This window comes from Anabas testudineus, chromosome 18 (assembly GCF_900324465.2).
Source record: "Anabas testudineus chromosome 18, fAnaTes1.2, whole genome shotgun sequence".
In the NCBI taxonomy this organism is placed as follows: domain Eukaryota; kingdom Metazoa; phylum Chordata; class Actinopteri; order Anabantiformes; family Anabantidae; genus Anabas; species Anabas testudineus.
The window spans coordinates 29,834,725-29,852,719 of NC_046627.1; the positions used below are offsets into that span (position 1 = coordinate 29,834,725).

At 38.3% G+C, this 17,995-nt stretch overlaps 1 protein-coding gene across 1 annotated transcript; it reads left to right on the top strand.

Annotated features, from left to right (window-relative positions):
- Positions 1-12,453: 12,453 nt before the first annotated feature.
- rwdd (RWD domain containing 4) lies at positions 12,454-16,061 on the top strand. The gene is made up of 8 exons (XM_026352385.1): positions 12,454-12,649; positions 13,234-13,314; positions 13,454-13,563; positions 14,368-14,518; positions 14,626-14,734; positions 15,098-15,147; positions 15,295-15,297; positions 15,416-16,061. The coding sequence occupies exons 1-8, from the start codon at positions 12,626-12,628 to the stop codon at positions 15,446-15,448; spliced, it is 561 nt and encodes a 186-aa protein (XP_026208170.1). The 5' UTR covers positions 12,454-12,625; the 3' UTR covers positions 15,449-16,061.
- The last annotated feature ends 1,934 nt before the right edge of the window (positions 16,062-17,995 follow it).

Below are 17,995 nucleotides of genomic sequence, written 5' to 3' on the forward strand. Positions count from 1 at the left end.
TGTCTCTCTCTCTCCCTCTCTCTCCCTCTGTGTGTTGTCCATAAAAGGCCGAGTTGAGAGGAGCTGCCTAGATTTCAGCCCCATGTGTCACACAAAGTCCGTTTTTATGTACTTTTGGGTGAAGCAGGCACAGCGTCAATTCCCCAGAATACATTCTTAACTGTTAGGGGAATGTCTTGGCTGGGAGACACGTCTCTCTGTATCTGAGCTGACACGAAGTGAACCCTAAATGTTACTGTTAGTTGAACCTTTTCTCAGCCAGCCAGGAAGAGATGGAGCTGATAGAAAGATGGAGCACTCAGTCCACTCATGTGAGCTGAACTACTGCAGGGCAAAGTCAGACCTGAACAATAACCCCCATTCAAAGAAGATATTTGGACTTAATGTAGTAAAACTCTGACTGTGTGTGTGTGTGTGTGTGTGTATTATCTGCATGTAAAACCTGTATACACACTCACACTGTGGGGATTGTCCTGCTTGTCCCCACTATATAAAGTTCTGAATTTTAGTTTGATAACTTGATGTAATGTTAGATTAGTTAGAATTAGGGTAAAGTTAGGTTCGTGATTATGGTTAAGGAAAGTGAAAGTGTTTAGGAAATGAATGTAAGTCAATGAAAAGTTCCTACAAGCACCAACAGTACAAACCTCATTACATTGCTGGGAGTTCAGCGAGTAAACACACATGTGTTTCTGCTTATGTGGGTGGACTGTGCTGTCAGATACAAGCCAACACAACTGCTCTGCAGTCAGTCCAGTGGGTGTGGAATTAGTAATGTTTAGTCTTTAAGTGTGGTTATTGGAGGCTCCAGTTAGTGGTACCGTTAAGTAGAGCGTGGATACCCAAATCAAAGCGAATGGGACCTGTTGGTACCCAAATCAGATAAAACAGGTAAAAATCAGACCAGTGTTGTAGAGAATTCCGAGTACTATATGTTGATGATTTGATCCCTGTGTGCTGTTTAACAATGTTATTTGAATTTTTGTAGATTACCAGCCACATCTGACTTTTTCCTATTTTCTTATATTTCTTGACTAAGTCAGCTGATTCAAGTGTCATCAAGCCATTGAATGGTTGTTATCAGATGTTATCACAGCCATAATGAAGCTTCAGTATGGAACCCATTGACCTACCAGTGGGCTAGTAGGTGCTTTTCATTAACATGTGTGGTAATAAGGTGATCTGTGATCTTGGCTGTAGTATATGTACAGGCTTACAGGGTTATGTACATGTGTTAAACAGATCAAAAATATCTGCTGCTTGTTGAGCAAGTCTATGTGGGGAGGAACTTGGGCTGGATAGATGGGAGACAAAACATAGCTTTGAAACCTGTTGTTTCCTGTTTTAAACCGTAACCCAACTGTAGTGCCACCAAACCACAATCTTTTCTGTTAATCTATCAAATTCTGTGCATGACCCTAACCAGCTATCTTTTTGTGGTTAAACCTCTGCATATTGTTGCTCCGCATTTGACCACAGCAGCAAAGGTGCATGAAATTATAATAACCTACTGAGGCTATGGGCAGGCAAAGCACGGATCTACTAGCCCTAACTATGGTGCTTATAATAACAGGTACTGGCCACTGAATATTGTAAGTGGACCAAATGATAAAAAAATAAATGGCCATATTAATTATGAAGGGTGGTCTATGTAAGCTACAGTCCCCCGTTCTCCTCATATATATCAGTCCATGAATTTATTGAAATAAAGATCCCTCAACTTGTTAACTTGATAAATTCATTGTGAATTGTGTTCACTGTGAACTATCTCTATTTCTATAAGATCTATCTATCTATCTATCTATCTATATATATATATATGTAGTTTTTTTTACAGCCTGTTTCACTTCAGGTTTTTGATTCTTGTTAACTTACTGTCAGTCATGTGTAGCACTTCCTGCTCCAGTGTTTCCAATCTAAGCAGTGCTTTTAAAAAAGAGAGAGAACCATAATAATATTAAAATGTTGAATGAGTGAATGAATAATTTACTTTGTACTGATCTGACCATGTTTTTATGTCAGCTACTCCTCTAAGTATTCAACAACTATTACAACAACTAATAACAAAAACTGTATATTGAATGTACAGTGCAGTTCATCAGTGTTTCAACAGCTGTCCAGTTTTAGCTACTTTTCCAGGTCTGTATGTTAGTAAGAAGTAGTACTAAGACTTTATTTCATTATATATATAGTAGCATGTGTCCCACAGTCATTTCCCACTGCTGCAAAGTGACAGCAGGGCTGTAAAGGGCTGTGCCACTTTCCTTACTTTCTGCTACTCAGCTAGCCAGTCCTCTTCCTTCCTTAATGTTTTACTATACTGCTTCATTTTTGTCAATACATTTTTTTTCTATCTGCATTTTCTTCTGCAGCATGGTGCCTACCAGTAATGCACCAGTTAATAGGCCTCACTGTCCAAAACCCCTGCTGTAAATAGAACACTGATAATTGGCTGTTCTTCTGTTCCCACTGGCCCTTTAAAAATATCCTCAGAAAAACAAAACACAATACGCAAATTGTGGTGACTGTGTGCCATTAAAACTGAGAGATAATTTGCAGCTGTCAGCAGAACACACTCAACAAGCATTACATCTGGCATCGGCAGTTTAGTTCTCAACACAGGCTGATCAAGTTTTCATATCAAAACTAAACTTTTTTTATACTTACCTCTAAGGAACTTAAACCTCATCTTTTTGTTTTAACAAAAGTGTCTAAGGCTGTTATTTCTCTTATTGAATAATTTGCCAGTTGTCTTCTCAAATAACTGTTAATGTAATATTTCTAACATCTGTAAAAGAAAAGCAGCTAATTCTCAGACATGTAGAAGTTTGGCTTTTTTTTCAGTGAAAATGTGATTAATGTATTGTCAAAATAGTTGCTTATTAAATTTGTCTACAAGCAGCTGTACAAAAACAACCAAGCTGAGCACATACACTAGGAAGTGCTCAGGACTAACCTTGTATTAAACTGTTAAGATTAAGATTTACACATCTGGCAGACATAGAGCAACATGCTTATTTCGTTACAGTAGTGTTTGTGCAATATGTAAAACCTAAAAGTGCTACTGCATAAACTTCAGACTCGCCAGTGAGTTGCCAGTTAGAAGACGCTTCACATGAAATGTAACACTGACAATGACAAGCAATGAGGAGTCCTACATCCTAGTCCTATGTAGCTTAAGTTACAGCTTATGTGGTTTCACAATTAGAAATTAGTTCATGTGAATGTTATATTATTCTGTCAGTGTTAGTTTGATGCATGGTTAGTTATAAGAACTGCAGCCAGGGTTGAGCCGTTATCCTGATAACAAACACCCATTGCTGAGAAAATACGCACTCTGGAGCTTGAGTTTTCAACTTTTCAAGTCCCAGATAAAATATTTTTAAACGGATAAATCTTTTAACTTTCATTCCTGAGACAATACCGATTTTAGTTATGATGTAACGATGTGCCCATCAGCGTGAAGAGAAGCCGGTGAGAAGAGAGTGTAGGAGAGAGATCACTTCATCAGCTGTGTATCTCAAATATTCACTCCCGTATGAATGGCAGTACCTGAATCTTTGTATTACTTTAAATAAGCGACCGTACTGATAGCTATGATAAATAAAAGTTAGTTAACCTTAGCTGAAGCTCAACGCTAACCTGTTCAGAAGACAATTAGCTAACTTGGTGTCCATCTTAAAATATATACAGAAATATAGGATTAATTAACAATCACCGTTTGCTACTTAAATAATGACCTGAGCAGCTTTTCCCTTGCTTAACAAATATCAACTTTACGCGGCTCTCTGAATACATGAGACAAGGATTACAAAATAAATTATTTCAAAACCCATTTATTCAGATGTGATTAGAACATATTTCAAATGATTTCACAAGACTATAGAAAAATTAAATAATCTTGAATCTTGAAATTGGTGTTACAATTTATCTGTATGCTGTCACTGAACATTGCTAGCATGTATTTACATACATTTGTGTATGTATTCTATATGTGGCTATGACTGGCTGACTCAAGAGCTCTCAAAATCACAATTCAGTTTTGTTGTATGAGGCCTCACAGGCTTTAGCTAATACATTTTAAAATCTGGAACTCTCTGATATGATCATGCAGGTCTCTGTGACCCTCTCACAGAAATGGATCCCATACAAATTCCCACTTCTCTTTGTTCTTTTGTCAGCAGCTGCTTTGTGCATGTTGTGCTCACTACTCATGCCCACAAATTTAAGATGCACTTAAAAAAAGAAAAAAGTTTCACACCAGTGTTTCTTACCTCGAGGTAAATACAGCACGTCTCAGTGGGCAGCATGTTTTACCTCACTAGAACTGACAAGAGTTTTAATTCACTTTGAGTGTTTATTTTTTAACAGACAAATGTGTGGGTGCATTTTGCATGTTAGATGTGTTTCAGAGTTCATTTTGAGTAGCATTCTCAGTCAGTCACAGATGCCCCTGAAAGGATTTTAAATATCTGCAAATCCAGTGACATCCTACTCTTGCAATGTTTAAATATGTTGTTTAACACAGCAGCTTGCAAAAGAGCTAAAAAACAACCATCACTGGCAGTTAAAGATAAACAACATCGTTCACTTGTATAGTAATAATCAGAAATATGTCTACAATAACAATAGTCTAAGTTAACTCATACCTAAGCTAAGCTTAGGCTTGGTTAGGTTTGTTTAGCAGCTACAGCATGAGAACAATGTAACTGATGACCATGATATTGGTCTACTGCGTGATTCTCTCAACTTGTTTCTATGGGAGCTGTTCCCATTATGATGGTGACATAATTTAATGTGATGATTATGTTATAACCCATAACATAAGTGTGTGGTGGATTAAGAGTCACTAGTGTATGGGTTTATGTATGTCTGCATTTCTGTATGATTTCGCACCACAAAGGATGTAACCTCACTTGATGTTTTTTCTGTTGTCAACATGCAGCCTTCTTGATCGCTCTTCTCGTCAGCTTTCTCACTCGCTCAACTTCAGACACCAACAGGTTAAAATGCCCTACAAACACACTCAGCTCAGCTGGGGTTCAGATAAACTTTGTGCTCAGCAGTTTGCAGTATCTGTCTGCAACACGGCCCATTTCCCAGGCACCAGCGCAGCCCGCCCAGAGCCTGTGCTCCACCTGCTTTTGCAGCGCAAGCCCAAGGATCTGTATGGGATGATTTTAGAGCTCTTGAAAGCATAGGCTATTATTTTCAGGAGGGAACAGAAACTGGCTGCAAAGCCTGCAGAAGCATTGTGGTTCGACCTCTAAATAGGCTAACTTTCATTAGTAACACATTCCCTGATAATGCCCCGCTCACCTTTTCACACTGCCTCATTTCCAACTGCAAACACCAGTCTGGCGTGATGGAGAGGTTGCACCCTTGAAGAATATTCTGTTTGAAATCTAACAAGATTGCGTGGTTGTTATTTGTAACACCCACAGACATACTGTGCAAGGTCCTCTTTGGTTTGCTGTGTGGGCTTCTTTTAGTCATTATTCATTTTCCAAGTGTTATGTTTATGCTTTGTGGGTTCATGGTGTGTAGGTGAGGGGCTGCCAGAGAGAGCTTCCTGTTCCAGTCTAATGCTGTCAGTCTCTATGCCAGGATGAGATGGAACGTAGTTCTACAAGTGAAGTTTGGAAGCCCTTTGACGTTGAACTGAGAAATAGTCCCTCTTAAACAACAGGGGAGTGAGCTGCCTCTTCCATGAAAGCAGCTCAAGCAAGTGTCACATGCTACTGAAAGTCTTTCAGAATTTCATTCCAGTTCTGTAATGTTAATAGTCAAAGTTATGAAAGTCTGGAACAAACATACCTATGATTATGGGGTGGGATACAATAGATAGTATATGTAAGTATATGTAATAGTACATGTAATACAATAGTATGTGTAATTTTTTTTCATATCAGCATACAGTCTTTAGAGCCACATAAATAGAAGCAGTAGTCAAAAATAATAAGTTTAAACATTTATAAATACTAAACTAATTGAATAGCTAACAAACAGAATACATGTGGGGTATTTCCTTGAATGAAGTACCATAATAATTTACCTGAATTTGTTCTTGTTTGGCTTGGCATTGTGTCTTTTGGCTCAGCCTTCCACCATGCTTGTTGTGTCTTAAGGCTCATGTGACATGTCCATATTAAGGTGCATGAAATCACATGATCATGCAGCTATATTGTCATTATCGTGGATGAAACAATATGGCACAGCCCTACTACACCAAAATAGGTTAACAAGGCCCAGCTGAGTCGCCCCTTTCTCATTCTCATGGTGTTACGAACTAACGAAACTGACCTGACGAGGGGGAACAAGTACAAACAACAGTTATTTATTAACAAGGGCAGGGAACACAGGGAACTAACACAAACCAACAAAGATAAATAAATAAAGAGACCCGAAACATGGTGGGTAAACACAAACAAAACCATAACCTGACATACAAAGTAACAACGAAAAACTACGCACTAAGGAGGACAAGAAACTAACGGACAAACTAGATGTACAAAGTAACAAACCAAAATCACTGCGGAAGGCAGGCAACTTACAAACGAAACCAGGATCAAACAAACGAAGTGCAGACCGGGTTGAAACAAACAGAGTCCAGGGTTATCCAAAAAACACTGACGAACTGAAGACCAACTGACAGACAGACAGACAAACAAACAAACAAACAAACAAACAAGTGGAAGAACCATGTGTCGTGTGCAGGTCAGTGTGACTGCATGAATGAACATCAAACCAGCAATGAGCAGAGGACTGAGGGGAGCTTATAAAATGGAGGGATGCAGGTGAAATGAATGAGTCAATTAGTCCAATGTGTTGAGAATGGGGGAAGAGGAAGTCCATATGTGGGTGTGGCAGGGAGGTGAGACACAGAACAAAAGAAAACATAACAAACAGACAGGGACAGAGGGAGGAATTGTAACACATGGCAGTGTTTTGCAGAACACACACAGCATATACTGTATATTGTCAATGAAATATAAAAAAATTGCTTGTTTCCTTGTTTATAGTATTGCAGTATATTGCAATATATTGATTCATAATCCCTTTATCATCATATATATCATATCGGAAGATTTTTTTTGTGTGTGTGTTTTTTTTCCTGTGTAGGTTGTTTGTACATACTGTACATTAGACAGGTTGCGCAGGTTCATAGCTGCACATCTGTTTTGATGTTTTACTGATTTAGTTCTACATTTAAAATCATTAGATGCAAAGACACAACATGTGTGTGTGTGTGTGTGTGTGTGTGTGTGTGTGTGTGTGTGTGTGTGTGTGTGTGTGTGTGTGTGTGTGTGTGTGCGTGTGTGTGTGTGTGCAATGTACACATATCAACTTGTGTTTTCCAGAGGACAGATCTTATTATGGAAACCAACATTTAGTAAGCTGTGGGGTTTCATTGGGATTGGCAGTACAAATATATTAGTATGGAGAGGATGGAGAACAGAAGCGGTTGTGTCTCTCTATCAGCTACAGGGAGAAAACACTGGCTTCCTCTTCAATTACCTCTTCCAGTGAATTCAGTCTGACTGAAATGGTCATAAAAGCATGCCCCATATGTAAATATTAATATTGAGGAGGAGAGTGAGGCTCTTAGGCCGGCTCAAGTTGAATTGGTCTGACCCCACCAATCGATCTGAGTGGGTTGCAGGAGAAATCCATCAGTCCAGGAGGATTCACGTTAAGAGTTAACATAATGTAAAAATATCAAAGCAGCACTATATGTACATTTACATTTAGATTTAGTCATTTGATGCTTTTAATCACGTTCTTTTAAAGGTTTAAGTGCAGAGAAAGTTGTTTTCAGCAGGTTTTTAAAATTAAGAGTGAGGCAGCTGAGCAGAGGTGGCTAGGTCCTTCCATCATTGTGAATCCATAGAGCTGCAGAGTTGGATGAGGGGGTTCGGGTAGGTAGGTGCTGTTAAACCTGATGTGGACGGCTACAAGAAGCCAGTGCAGAAATCTGAAGAGTGACATAATGTGTGTCCTTTTTGGTTGATCAAAAATAAGATCTACTGCTTTATTTTGGATCAACTGAAGGGCAAAACCCTTGCCACGGCAAGATTAAATTTACGCCAGTAAATATTTATACTTATAATTATGATCTATAATGGATCATAAGTAAAAATAACTATTTTATCATGAAAGGTATCACCAGTGACCTATCACTCCTTCCCACCTCTGCTGTTTTTAGCCTGTTTTAGCTCATTGATTTACTTTTATTTCTGCAGCAGTTTGGAGCAGAGAAAACGCTCTGATAAACCTACTGGTCACCATCTGCACAGGACCAGAAAGCAGTCACACAAAATGTGCATCTACTGGTGAAAAGATTGGAGCAAAGAGGCCAAAACAGAGTTAAAAAAAAAGAGTTATAATGGATTTTTAATTAATCAGAAAACCATCTGAATGGTGCTTAGTTTCTGCAAACTGTGTAAATGAGTAAAAAAAAACCTTACAGTAAAATCTTAAAAGTCATACTAGATATTTTTGTCTCAATACTTTTCCGTTCACTCTGTATTCTTCCTGCCCACCAAATGGCAGAAAAAGCCAGCTAGCATCACAATATCATGATTCATGTTGGTGTTGGGCTCTGTTTGGTGTTTCTGTGTGCATGCTTTGTGTAGTTCTCTTAATTGTTTCAGGAGCAATCATTTGATCCACCTATAAAAGGCCCATCCATGTCTCTCACTGTCAGAAAGAGATATTTTGCTAACTAGATCGAAGCCTTTGTGTTACTTATGCCTAAGCCGGGATCCTAACAGTTTGTAAACAATAGATTTGAACTCTGGAACCTTAAAGTCATCCACATAGGCTCGGTTCAGTAACCAATCACTCTTATCTGTTCAATTCTCACCTACAGCTATAAACATTTGAGCAACATGCTTTTTTTTTTTTTGTCGAAGGTCTGCTGCTTATAGTCAGGTACCTGGTTGTTGTGGTGTTTGATCACATCATATTCTTCATGCATGTAGCTCTGTCATTCTGATCATCTACACTACAATTTTATTATGCTGATCGATTGTACAATTCCATATATTTTCTTTTTTAAAAACATTGTGTTAGTTGTCCTCTTATCGCAAGGTTGTTAGTTCCATCCCTAAAATAAACAGAATTTAAAAAAAAGTGTGGCTAGATCTTCATAGAGCTGAACATGCAAGACAGGCCAAGAATATTGCAGAGTCTGATGCCTTTTGTAAGACACAAACGGAGAAAGGTCAAACTGAAAAACAGAAAGACTTTCTGTTGCTACAAAATGACATACAAACTAACTAGGCCTTAAGATTTGTAAATACTGAGTTTAATGTTCCATATCCTAAACAGGCAGTTTGCAACTTTCAATTCAAAAATCACCAATACACAGTATGTTATTTGTTAAGAGGTGCCTGTTTGTTTCTTACAGCCATAGCGTCATCTGTCATTAGAATAGGATGTCCGTTCATTCCTCCAGCCTGTCTATGCACACAAACACATACAGTATATATATGTACTGTAGACACCTGCCCTCTATCCAAATAAGGGCATAAAACATACAGTATACTGTAATGTGGTCCAATACAAGGGAACCTCAAAGTGTGGCATTAAAACTGACCATAGAGTTAAATCAACTCCTCTCTGACACAGGTTGAATTACTGTAACTACAAAGCAAAAAGTCAAGATAACAGTTTGCTCTTCAATACATTTCTTATGCAGTCCAGTCAGGCTTCTGAGATTTAGGAAAAGCAAACAAGCACAGATTCAACTAATTCCCTGGCATCAGCAAAAGGATTTTGCACTTTTAAGATTGGTTTGCAATGACAGTAAACGTTAAGAGAAAGAAGAAGGAGGTGATGATGAAAAAGAACTTGTTAGCAGATTAACAAGCGCATATTCCAATGACTGGCATGTGTCTTCAGTTGAAGTGGCACACCCCAGAGATGTGAGAGGACGGCAGACCTGCTAATAAAGAGAAAGGTTATGTAGATGAAGCAGATGATGTGAGAGAGTGGAAAGGCACAGGCAGAGAGCAGTAACACAAACCATAGATGAGCATGACAGGAAGTGAGGCTGGAACCCATAACAAGAAGTAGGTAGTAGATATAGTTAAACTGACTACTATAGGGGCTTCAGCCACAGACAACAAGGACATGAGATAATACTGAAAAACTGACTGGAAGCTGAGTCATGGCAACTGGACTTCCTTCTTGTTAGGTCGAAACGTTTTACTACTCATCCAAGTAACTTCTTCAGTCTGAAGATAGTTGGTTAGAAACTACCAATTTGTACTCCAGGTTTATTTTCACTTCACCTCTTGCCTGAATAGGCTCATTAGGAGAAACAATCGAAGAGGAGGCTGTGAAGGATGTAATAGTCACACCTCTGCCAAACCCCTCTAATCACCTAAAATGGGTCATTAAATGTGTCCAACCTGGTGCAGGTGGGAATTGGGCCTCATCTTTCTGGGGATGGAGCAGCATGAGGAGACCGGTTGTGTGTAAGGCCTCCACCTCTGTTGAGTGAGGGGGTGTTGATTTTTTTTTTTTTTTCAAATCAATGCCCCCCAACACCCCCTAAGGTGGAGGCCTTAGACACAGGCCTTTTTTCAAATCAACTTCTTCATCTTTCAGATAACGTTACGTAGGCGACTGAGAAGCTTCGCAGACACTGACAAACTGGGAAACTCGTTTTGAGTGTAATGGGGAATTTGCTGACAATAAGAAAACCACAGAAAAATACCAAAACTTGTCCTTTAACCAGCAATAATGGGGAATGAAATTTCACCTTATTGAAGGCTCATTTGACCCAGTAAAGCCCTCCACCGTATCTGAAGAGGTGCAATAACTGAACTCACTCCACAGTGAAAGCCTGAAACCTTCTCAGTGCTCTCCTCTTCATCTCTCTTGATCCTCCTCCTCCACCATGGCTGCCTTCTTCACCTGAGGGGAATAACTCAGAGGATCAACATAATCACAACTCAAACACCATGTGTCATTTTCAGCTGCACAGAGAAAATTATCACTGCTTCCTCCACACTGAATCGTGCTGCTGGCATTTAACATTATACACTCTATGTGCTATTGGTATAGTACATCAAAGCTAATTCTTTTTTACACTGTGGCTCTAATCAAGCAGCTTTACTGTAACTTTATATGAGTGTTGCACCAGCTGTCTTTGTCAGACTGATTTGGATGCTGGTAAAATACACATTATACAGTTTTAGTGTATAAGAGCATTAACAAACATTAACAAACTTACATTTATGAAAAGGAAGCATTAGGAATAACTAATAACTAAAATCAATTGTAAGTCAAACCACAATACCACTGTTATGGAAGTTTTTATATGCCAAAAAGCAAAACAGTAAAGAATATTTAAAAAAAAAGAAAAGTCACAAACAAACTAAAGAGATTTAATATCATCATTTTTATGTCATGGCACCATGTGCGGCTGTGCATTGTTTTTAAATGTTTCCCAACAAGCCAAAGAGCACAGGACTAACTGAATGCATCCCTCAACCTGCTCTAATCAAGTCATTTCAGTGCCTTGTGCTGTCCCATCTTCAACGCATCACTGACCCACTCTTGGAACCCCCTGCAGTTTGTCCACAGAGCCCTCCACTTAACTGACTACAGATACCTATAATACAATTCTATTAGTGCAATTCCAGTGCTGCATTCATCCTTGACATGACGACATGACATGACTAGGTCCATCCAAAAAGGTTTTAACTAAGTGCAATGACAGTAATAAATGCAATGCTAACTGTTTTGAATCTAACAAATGACACTATACCATTTTTAATTAAAATGTATTATCAAGAACTGAATTCAATTCAATTCAGTTTTATTTGTATAGCGCCAATGCACAACAGAAGTTATCTCAAGGCTCTTTACAGTGTAAGGTTTAAGACCTTACAGAAAATATTTATACAAAAAAAATTATAGAAAGGTTTTGACATATTTGTAATGTGCAAAATTCTAAAGAAAACATCTCTTAGTTAGTCATCACATTTAACTGCTATATGACTATATATCACATTAAAGAGATGCTCCAAAATATCTTTATAATAACATTTCGACATATTTACACCTAGTCATTAGGTAGATGCTTTAATCTAGTTGACTTTAACTAAATAGTCACCTGTTATTTATTATAACAATGTATAACGTCATCATATAACTTCTTACTAGTAGAAAAATGTGAAGCTGGGAGGTGTCAATGCTGTGAACAAGAGTAAACAATGTCTTCAGGAGGAGAGGTTTAAAGGGAAATTACTTAAAGGATATTTTCAATAGTAGAGGTTCAGACAGACGAAGTGTATATAAAGTCTAGAGAACATCTGGACTTTAGAAGAGAATTTGAATAAGGCGACGTAATAAGACTTGAGACCTACAGATGGCAGTAATGCAACATTTTTGGATGCCGGCTGTCTTCAAACCGGAGAGAAGAAGAAGAAGGTCGCGCTTTACTGCGCATGTGTGTACTATCATGGCGGCGCAGACCGCACCAGCTGGGGAAGTTGTGAAATTATTAACACAGTAAAGTTTTAATGAAAGAAATGGGCTGTTAACTTTTGGTTTTTATAGATTTAAACTCTAAACAGATAGTATATCTTATAGGAAGTGAAGGAGAATAATGACAGCTAACGAGGATCAAGAGGTATGAATGAATGATGGTGCAGTGGTAAGCTAGGTGCTGTTAGCGGCTATCTGCTAAGTAAACTTACAAGCGTTACTTAACGCTAGCGTGACGGCTAACTAGCATATTGGGCTATTAATGTTCAGTTGACTGCTTTCTGCACGTTACACAGTAAAATAACTTAACATGTCATCTTTTATTTAGTGTGCGGGAACTATGTTAAGCAGAAACAGCAGTCAGTCCAGGTTGTCAAATGTCTTTCTGTTTCCTATTAACTTTAACCAGTAACCACTCCAAAGTCTGCGAATCTCGTAGTTCCGGAACAATTTATCTATAAAAAAAACGTACAGGAGACAGTTCGCTATGTGTTATTCATCATATTTCATTTTTTGGGTGATTACATTTGTGCCGAATCAAAAAAACAAGCCATCATTAACGTCTCGGTTCTGTTCTGCTTACCCTTCAGTGTTCAGCATTGTCAGGTTCAATTGACCACGTTTATGAACGTTTATTTTTGGTGTGTGAAAGCAATCAGAACAAGCTACTTCAGCAAAGTAACCACATATATTTAACCAACTTGTCCTTGCCTTTCATATTCAACACAGATGGAGCTGGAGGCTCTTCGCTCTATCTATGAGGGGGATGACTGTTTCAAGGAAATAAGTCCAGTGTCCTTTCAGTTTAGGGTGAGTACTGTGCTCTGTGACTTATATGATGTATTTAAAACACATCATATAAAACGTACAAACTCTTGAGAACTTCTTCAGTAGTACTTTTAGATTTGATTCTGGTAATAACTAGTTTTACCTTCTTTTTGTCTAACAGATAGGAGACCTCGAGGACACCAAAGCGTTCATCCTTGACGTGACATGGCCAGAGATGTATCCTGAGACAGCTCCACAAATCTCTCTTAACGCGTTTTTCAACAACAGGATGTAGGTTGCAAACAGTCATTAGGCAGTACACCTAGCCATTAGATGCTTTTTTCTAGTTGACTGAATTGTTACCTGTTATTTATTATAACAATGTATAACTTCATCATATAACTTCTTACTGTATGATGTGGCTCCGTTTACGTAGAAAAATGTGAAGCTGGGAGGTGTCAGTGCTGTGGACAAGAGTAAACAATGTCTGCAGTATTGACTCTCAGTTTACACACATAGTTTCAAGGAGTTAATATTGTTGTTTGTTCTAGTTGTTTATTAGCCATTAAGTTCTCACCTGTAAATTTACGTCAGTGTAAAAAGTTAAAGTAGTTAAGTTTGCAGTCAAATGGTAGCTAATGATTGCTGTCGGCCTCAGTTTCTTTTTGATTGACACGAGTCTTAGAAAATTTACAAGTCTGAAAATTGATTGGATTTGATTGGGTTCATGGCTGCAGTATCATAGTCCTAGACTGGACTACTGTAGTGTTCACCATTAATAGGATGTCCCAATACCTCCTTAAAAAGCCTCCAGTTAATCCAAAATGTTGCATCCACAGATTTGAGTGGAATTAGCAAGAGAGATCATCTTTTTTATAAAGCTTATAGTTAGAGATGGCTCAGGTGACTCTGAACCATCTCTTAGTTATAGCTATAGGTTAGTCTACTGGGGGACCTCAACTGATACACTGAACTTCCTCCTCTCCTCGTCTTTGTGTCTTCTTTCACCCGTAGTTCTGCAGGTATCCCTAGCCTGAGCTGTATGCTTCCACAGTGCAGTCTCAAATTCTTTCCATTATGTGTGTTTGTTAACAGCTCTGCTGAGACAAAGCAGCTGATCCTGTCAAAGCTGGAAGAGCAGGTGGAGGCTAACCTGGGGACTGCAATGTCGTATACCCTGTTTGAATGGGCCAAGGAAAACCAGGAGGCCCTCATGGAGAACCATAAGCCTGTTGTGACTGCCGTAGTAAGAAATGTTTTGTACTACTTTTGAGAATCAATTTTAGAGCCTCATAATTTAAAAAAATAACCAGAATTGTCAGGTTGTCAGTTGATTATCTGTTGTTTTTGCAGACATTGACATCCAGCAGCGAAGTGATGACTTCCAGCTCAACAGCCAAGAAGAAGGAGAAGAAAGAGCAGCTGACAAAAGCTCAGAAACGGAGGATGATCAGTAGAACAGGTACATCGGTCAGGCCAGTAAGCACCTGGTTTCAGAAGAGGATTTCTATCCACTTGCTAAGCGACGATGTATCACCCCAGTCATAATACTGTTTCCAAGTGCAGTGTTGTGTTCCCTTAAGATGAATCTAAAATCACATGTCAGCTGTCAGTTTGTTTTTTTTATCAACTCTAGCAGTTTGTTTTACTCATCACATGATGAGAAAAACAAACTGCTAAATTAATGAAAGAAGTGGGTTATTTTTTGGTGTTTTTACAATATAAGCTTTTCTTTGTCATTATTTCACAAATGCAAGTCTTCTCTGTTCGGTATATATTAGTTGTATATAAGCTGAATTAGTGATTGTGTGATTTGTGCTTTCAGATAACAAAGGAGAACTGCCACGAGGTTGGAACTGGGTGGATGTTATTAAAGTAGGTTCATTTTGCCTTTTGTCCACTAGATGGTGGACTTCACATGCACATGGCACAACAGTGCTTATTATTTGTATTATTCTTATAATAAACTTTATCATGTTCTTCTGTCTTTTCTCCCTGCTCATTTCTACATTCATCCTCCAGCACGTAAGTGAAAACCACCTGAATGACAATGTATACAAACACTTTTTAATTCATACCACCATTGAGAATATTTTATTCTATTTTTTAAATGTTATTTATTTATTCATTTATTTATTTGCAGTTGAGTAAAACGGGAGGAAAAGACGATGACTAAGCCCAGGGTCGGTGATGTGGTGCTGCTTTACACGAGCAACTGCAGTGAAGTGCAAAGCCACTGCAGCCTGTTGATGCTGCTGCTCCCGTCGAGATGCCTTTACATCCAGTCTCAACAACATGTTACATTTATAAGGCTGCTTCCACCCTGAGAACCAGAGCAGGCTTGGTGACAGTTGACTTCATCACACACACACACACACACACACACGTATTCAGCTAAACTGATTCGTTTATCAGGCATTTAGTAAAAGCCCCTGCTGTGTTTTTCCATGTTTGTGAGGAACAGTTACATAAAGAGGAACACATCATCAGGTTTCACATAGTGCTCAGATATTGTTTCAGGGTGGAGTGTGCTTGTCACTGCCATATTCAGTATATGAGTTTAGGCCCAGCTACGAGGTGCCTGAGCCAGACATTTTAGATGGTGGATGTGTCAAAGTCTGAAGTACCATCCTGCTGTTATTCTGAGGTATTATGACTTAGTGAAAGCAGAGGCATTTTCTAACACGCAAAATGTTACTTCTTTCACCATGTTCTTATTTGAATATTTGTTCCTTTTACCTCATGAATTGATTTAGACTTTTTATATGTAAATAAAAACAAATTCGGTCCATTGTTTGTACATTATTTCATCGGTTTTATGATTTATAAACTGTGTGAAGTTACTCATATCAACAGTTATTGCAGCAGCACTTGCGAACCCTTCACAGTCATAAGATGTGATTCAACATAATTTACCAGCCACATCACTGAAGTGTAGCAACAGTGAGAGGTGAGAGATTACATTAAGATCTTCTGATTTCTTCTGTCCAAGAAATGAAACAAAATCAAACCTGTTTCTGAGCTACAAAGACCTGATTTAAAGTCTACTCTTGTGTAAATGTTACACCAGTTAGTTTTCAACTTCTAAAAAAGCTTAAAAGTTAACAACAACTAACTTACATATGTTGGGGAAAATTGAACAGATGAAAATACAATGTCATAAGTATGAGAAAAGTAAGAGAATAAATTCAGACTTTTATATGTCTAGAAGTTAGATCTCATGTTTGTCAATAATCATTTACACCATCTTTTTATTTGTGAAGAAAGTTAATTTAACTTTTACCATGTACCAGGCTACAAAAACTAAACGTAGGCCAAAACAGAACAGCTATGCTACATTGAACATTGAAAGCGTGTACAAAAGTCACTCATACTGTTAAAGCAGTATATGTTCATGTCGACATATACACTTTTATTAGGAAATAATACAAATGAAAGCTCTGCATTAAGGTCATATTTGCTTTGTTAACTGACATATCTACATGAGACAGCGTTTACCAAACTACCAATTTACTCAAGTACTATACTTGTAGAAATGTGTTCTTTTTTGCAGCTGTAGGTATAAAAGTCATTATAGATGAACTACATTACATCACAACGTTTTTCTAGGCTGACACTTTTACTTGAGTATTGGGTTCATGTTCTTTTTTGGCCTTTTGAAACAGAGCTTTTACAAACAGTCCATGTGAAAAAGATTCCCTGAAAATACAGTGCATCCAGAAAGTGTTCACAGTACTTAACTTTTTCCACATTTAGCTATGTTACAGCCTTATCCCAGTATGGATAAGGAATATCAGATTTCTGACTGGATGTAATAACTGGACCCACTGATATTTGATTGCAGCTCTTCTGGTGTGGCATATGATGATGATCTGCTAGTGGGTTATCCATTACAATTATGCTAATATATAACTTGTGTTGTATTACACACGTTATAGCCTGGATAGTGCACTGTGTATGAACAATAGTCCATAATGTAAGCTTTGTGGGATATAATATAGCAGAGGCACATTTTGACCATGATGGCAGGTCTGTGTGGACAAAACTTTGATTTGAGCTAAATACGACATACATGCTCATAATCATGTTTAACAGATCATGTGCACAATGTTTACTTGTCCCAGAAATTATGCTAAAATCTAAAGTTTTTTAGTCCGACCCAAAGTGACACACCCTGCTAATGTGAGAGTCCTGTTGAAAAGAAGTAACAGTTGACAGTCCTCATTGACAGTTCCGTCCTGTCTGCTTCATCGTCTTTCCGTTTCACGTCTGGTAGTGAGGTAGGAGTACAGCAGTGCTGTCTATCCTGTCTGCAGGGGCTGCAGATAGCTGAGATAGCTGAAGACTACCTGCTGCTCATGTGTAGATTCACTAACATCAGAGATATACTGCAGAGTGAACACATCAAGGTTTAAAGGTACAGTCTTTGCATCTGTTATTGTTATTATTAATATACTATCTGTTGTGACTTTCTGTGACCAGATTTTCACACACACTAATAATGAGATAAAAATGCATTTGTTCATTCATTTACTGAGAAACATTGTCCAGTTTTACATATTGGTGTGTGTATTGTGTGTGGAAAGTATGTGAACATCTAAGACTATCACTCCATTTAATGGGGAAATTAGAGTCAGGTGGTTAAGTCGGTGGGATGTTAATCAGTTGTTTAGTCTGGGAGACTAAAGGCCCTACAAGATGAGCTGTTGATGTTCACCAGGCT

Coding starts and splice junctions, on each gene's coding strand:
- rwdd (XM_026352385.1), top strand. CDS start 12,626: ATGACAGCTAACGAGGATCAAGAG. Junction 13,564..14,367: donor GCGTTTTTCAACAACAGGAT/GTAGGTTGCAAA, acceptor GTTTGTTAACAG/CTCTGCTGAGACAAAGCAGC. Junction 14,519..14,625: donor AGCCTGTTGTGACTGCCGTA/GTAAGAAATGTT, acceptor TTGTTTTTGCAG/ACATTGACATCCAGCAGCGA.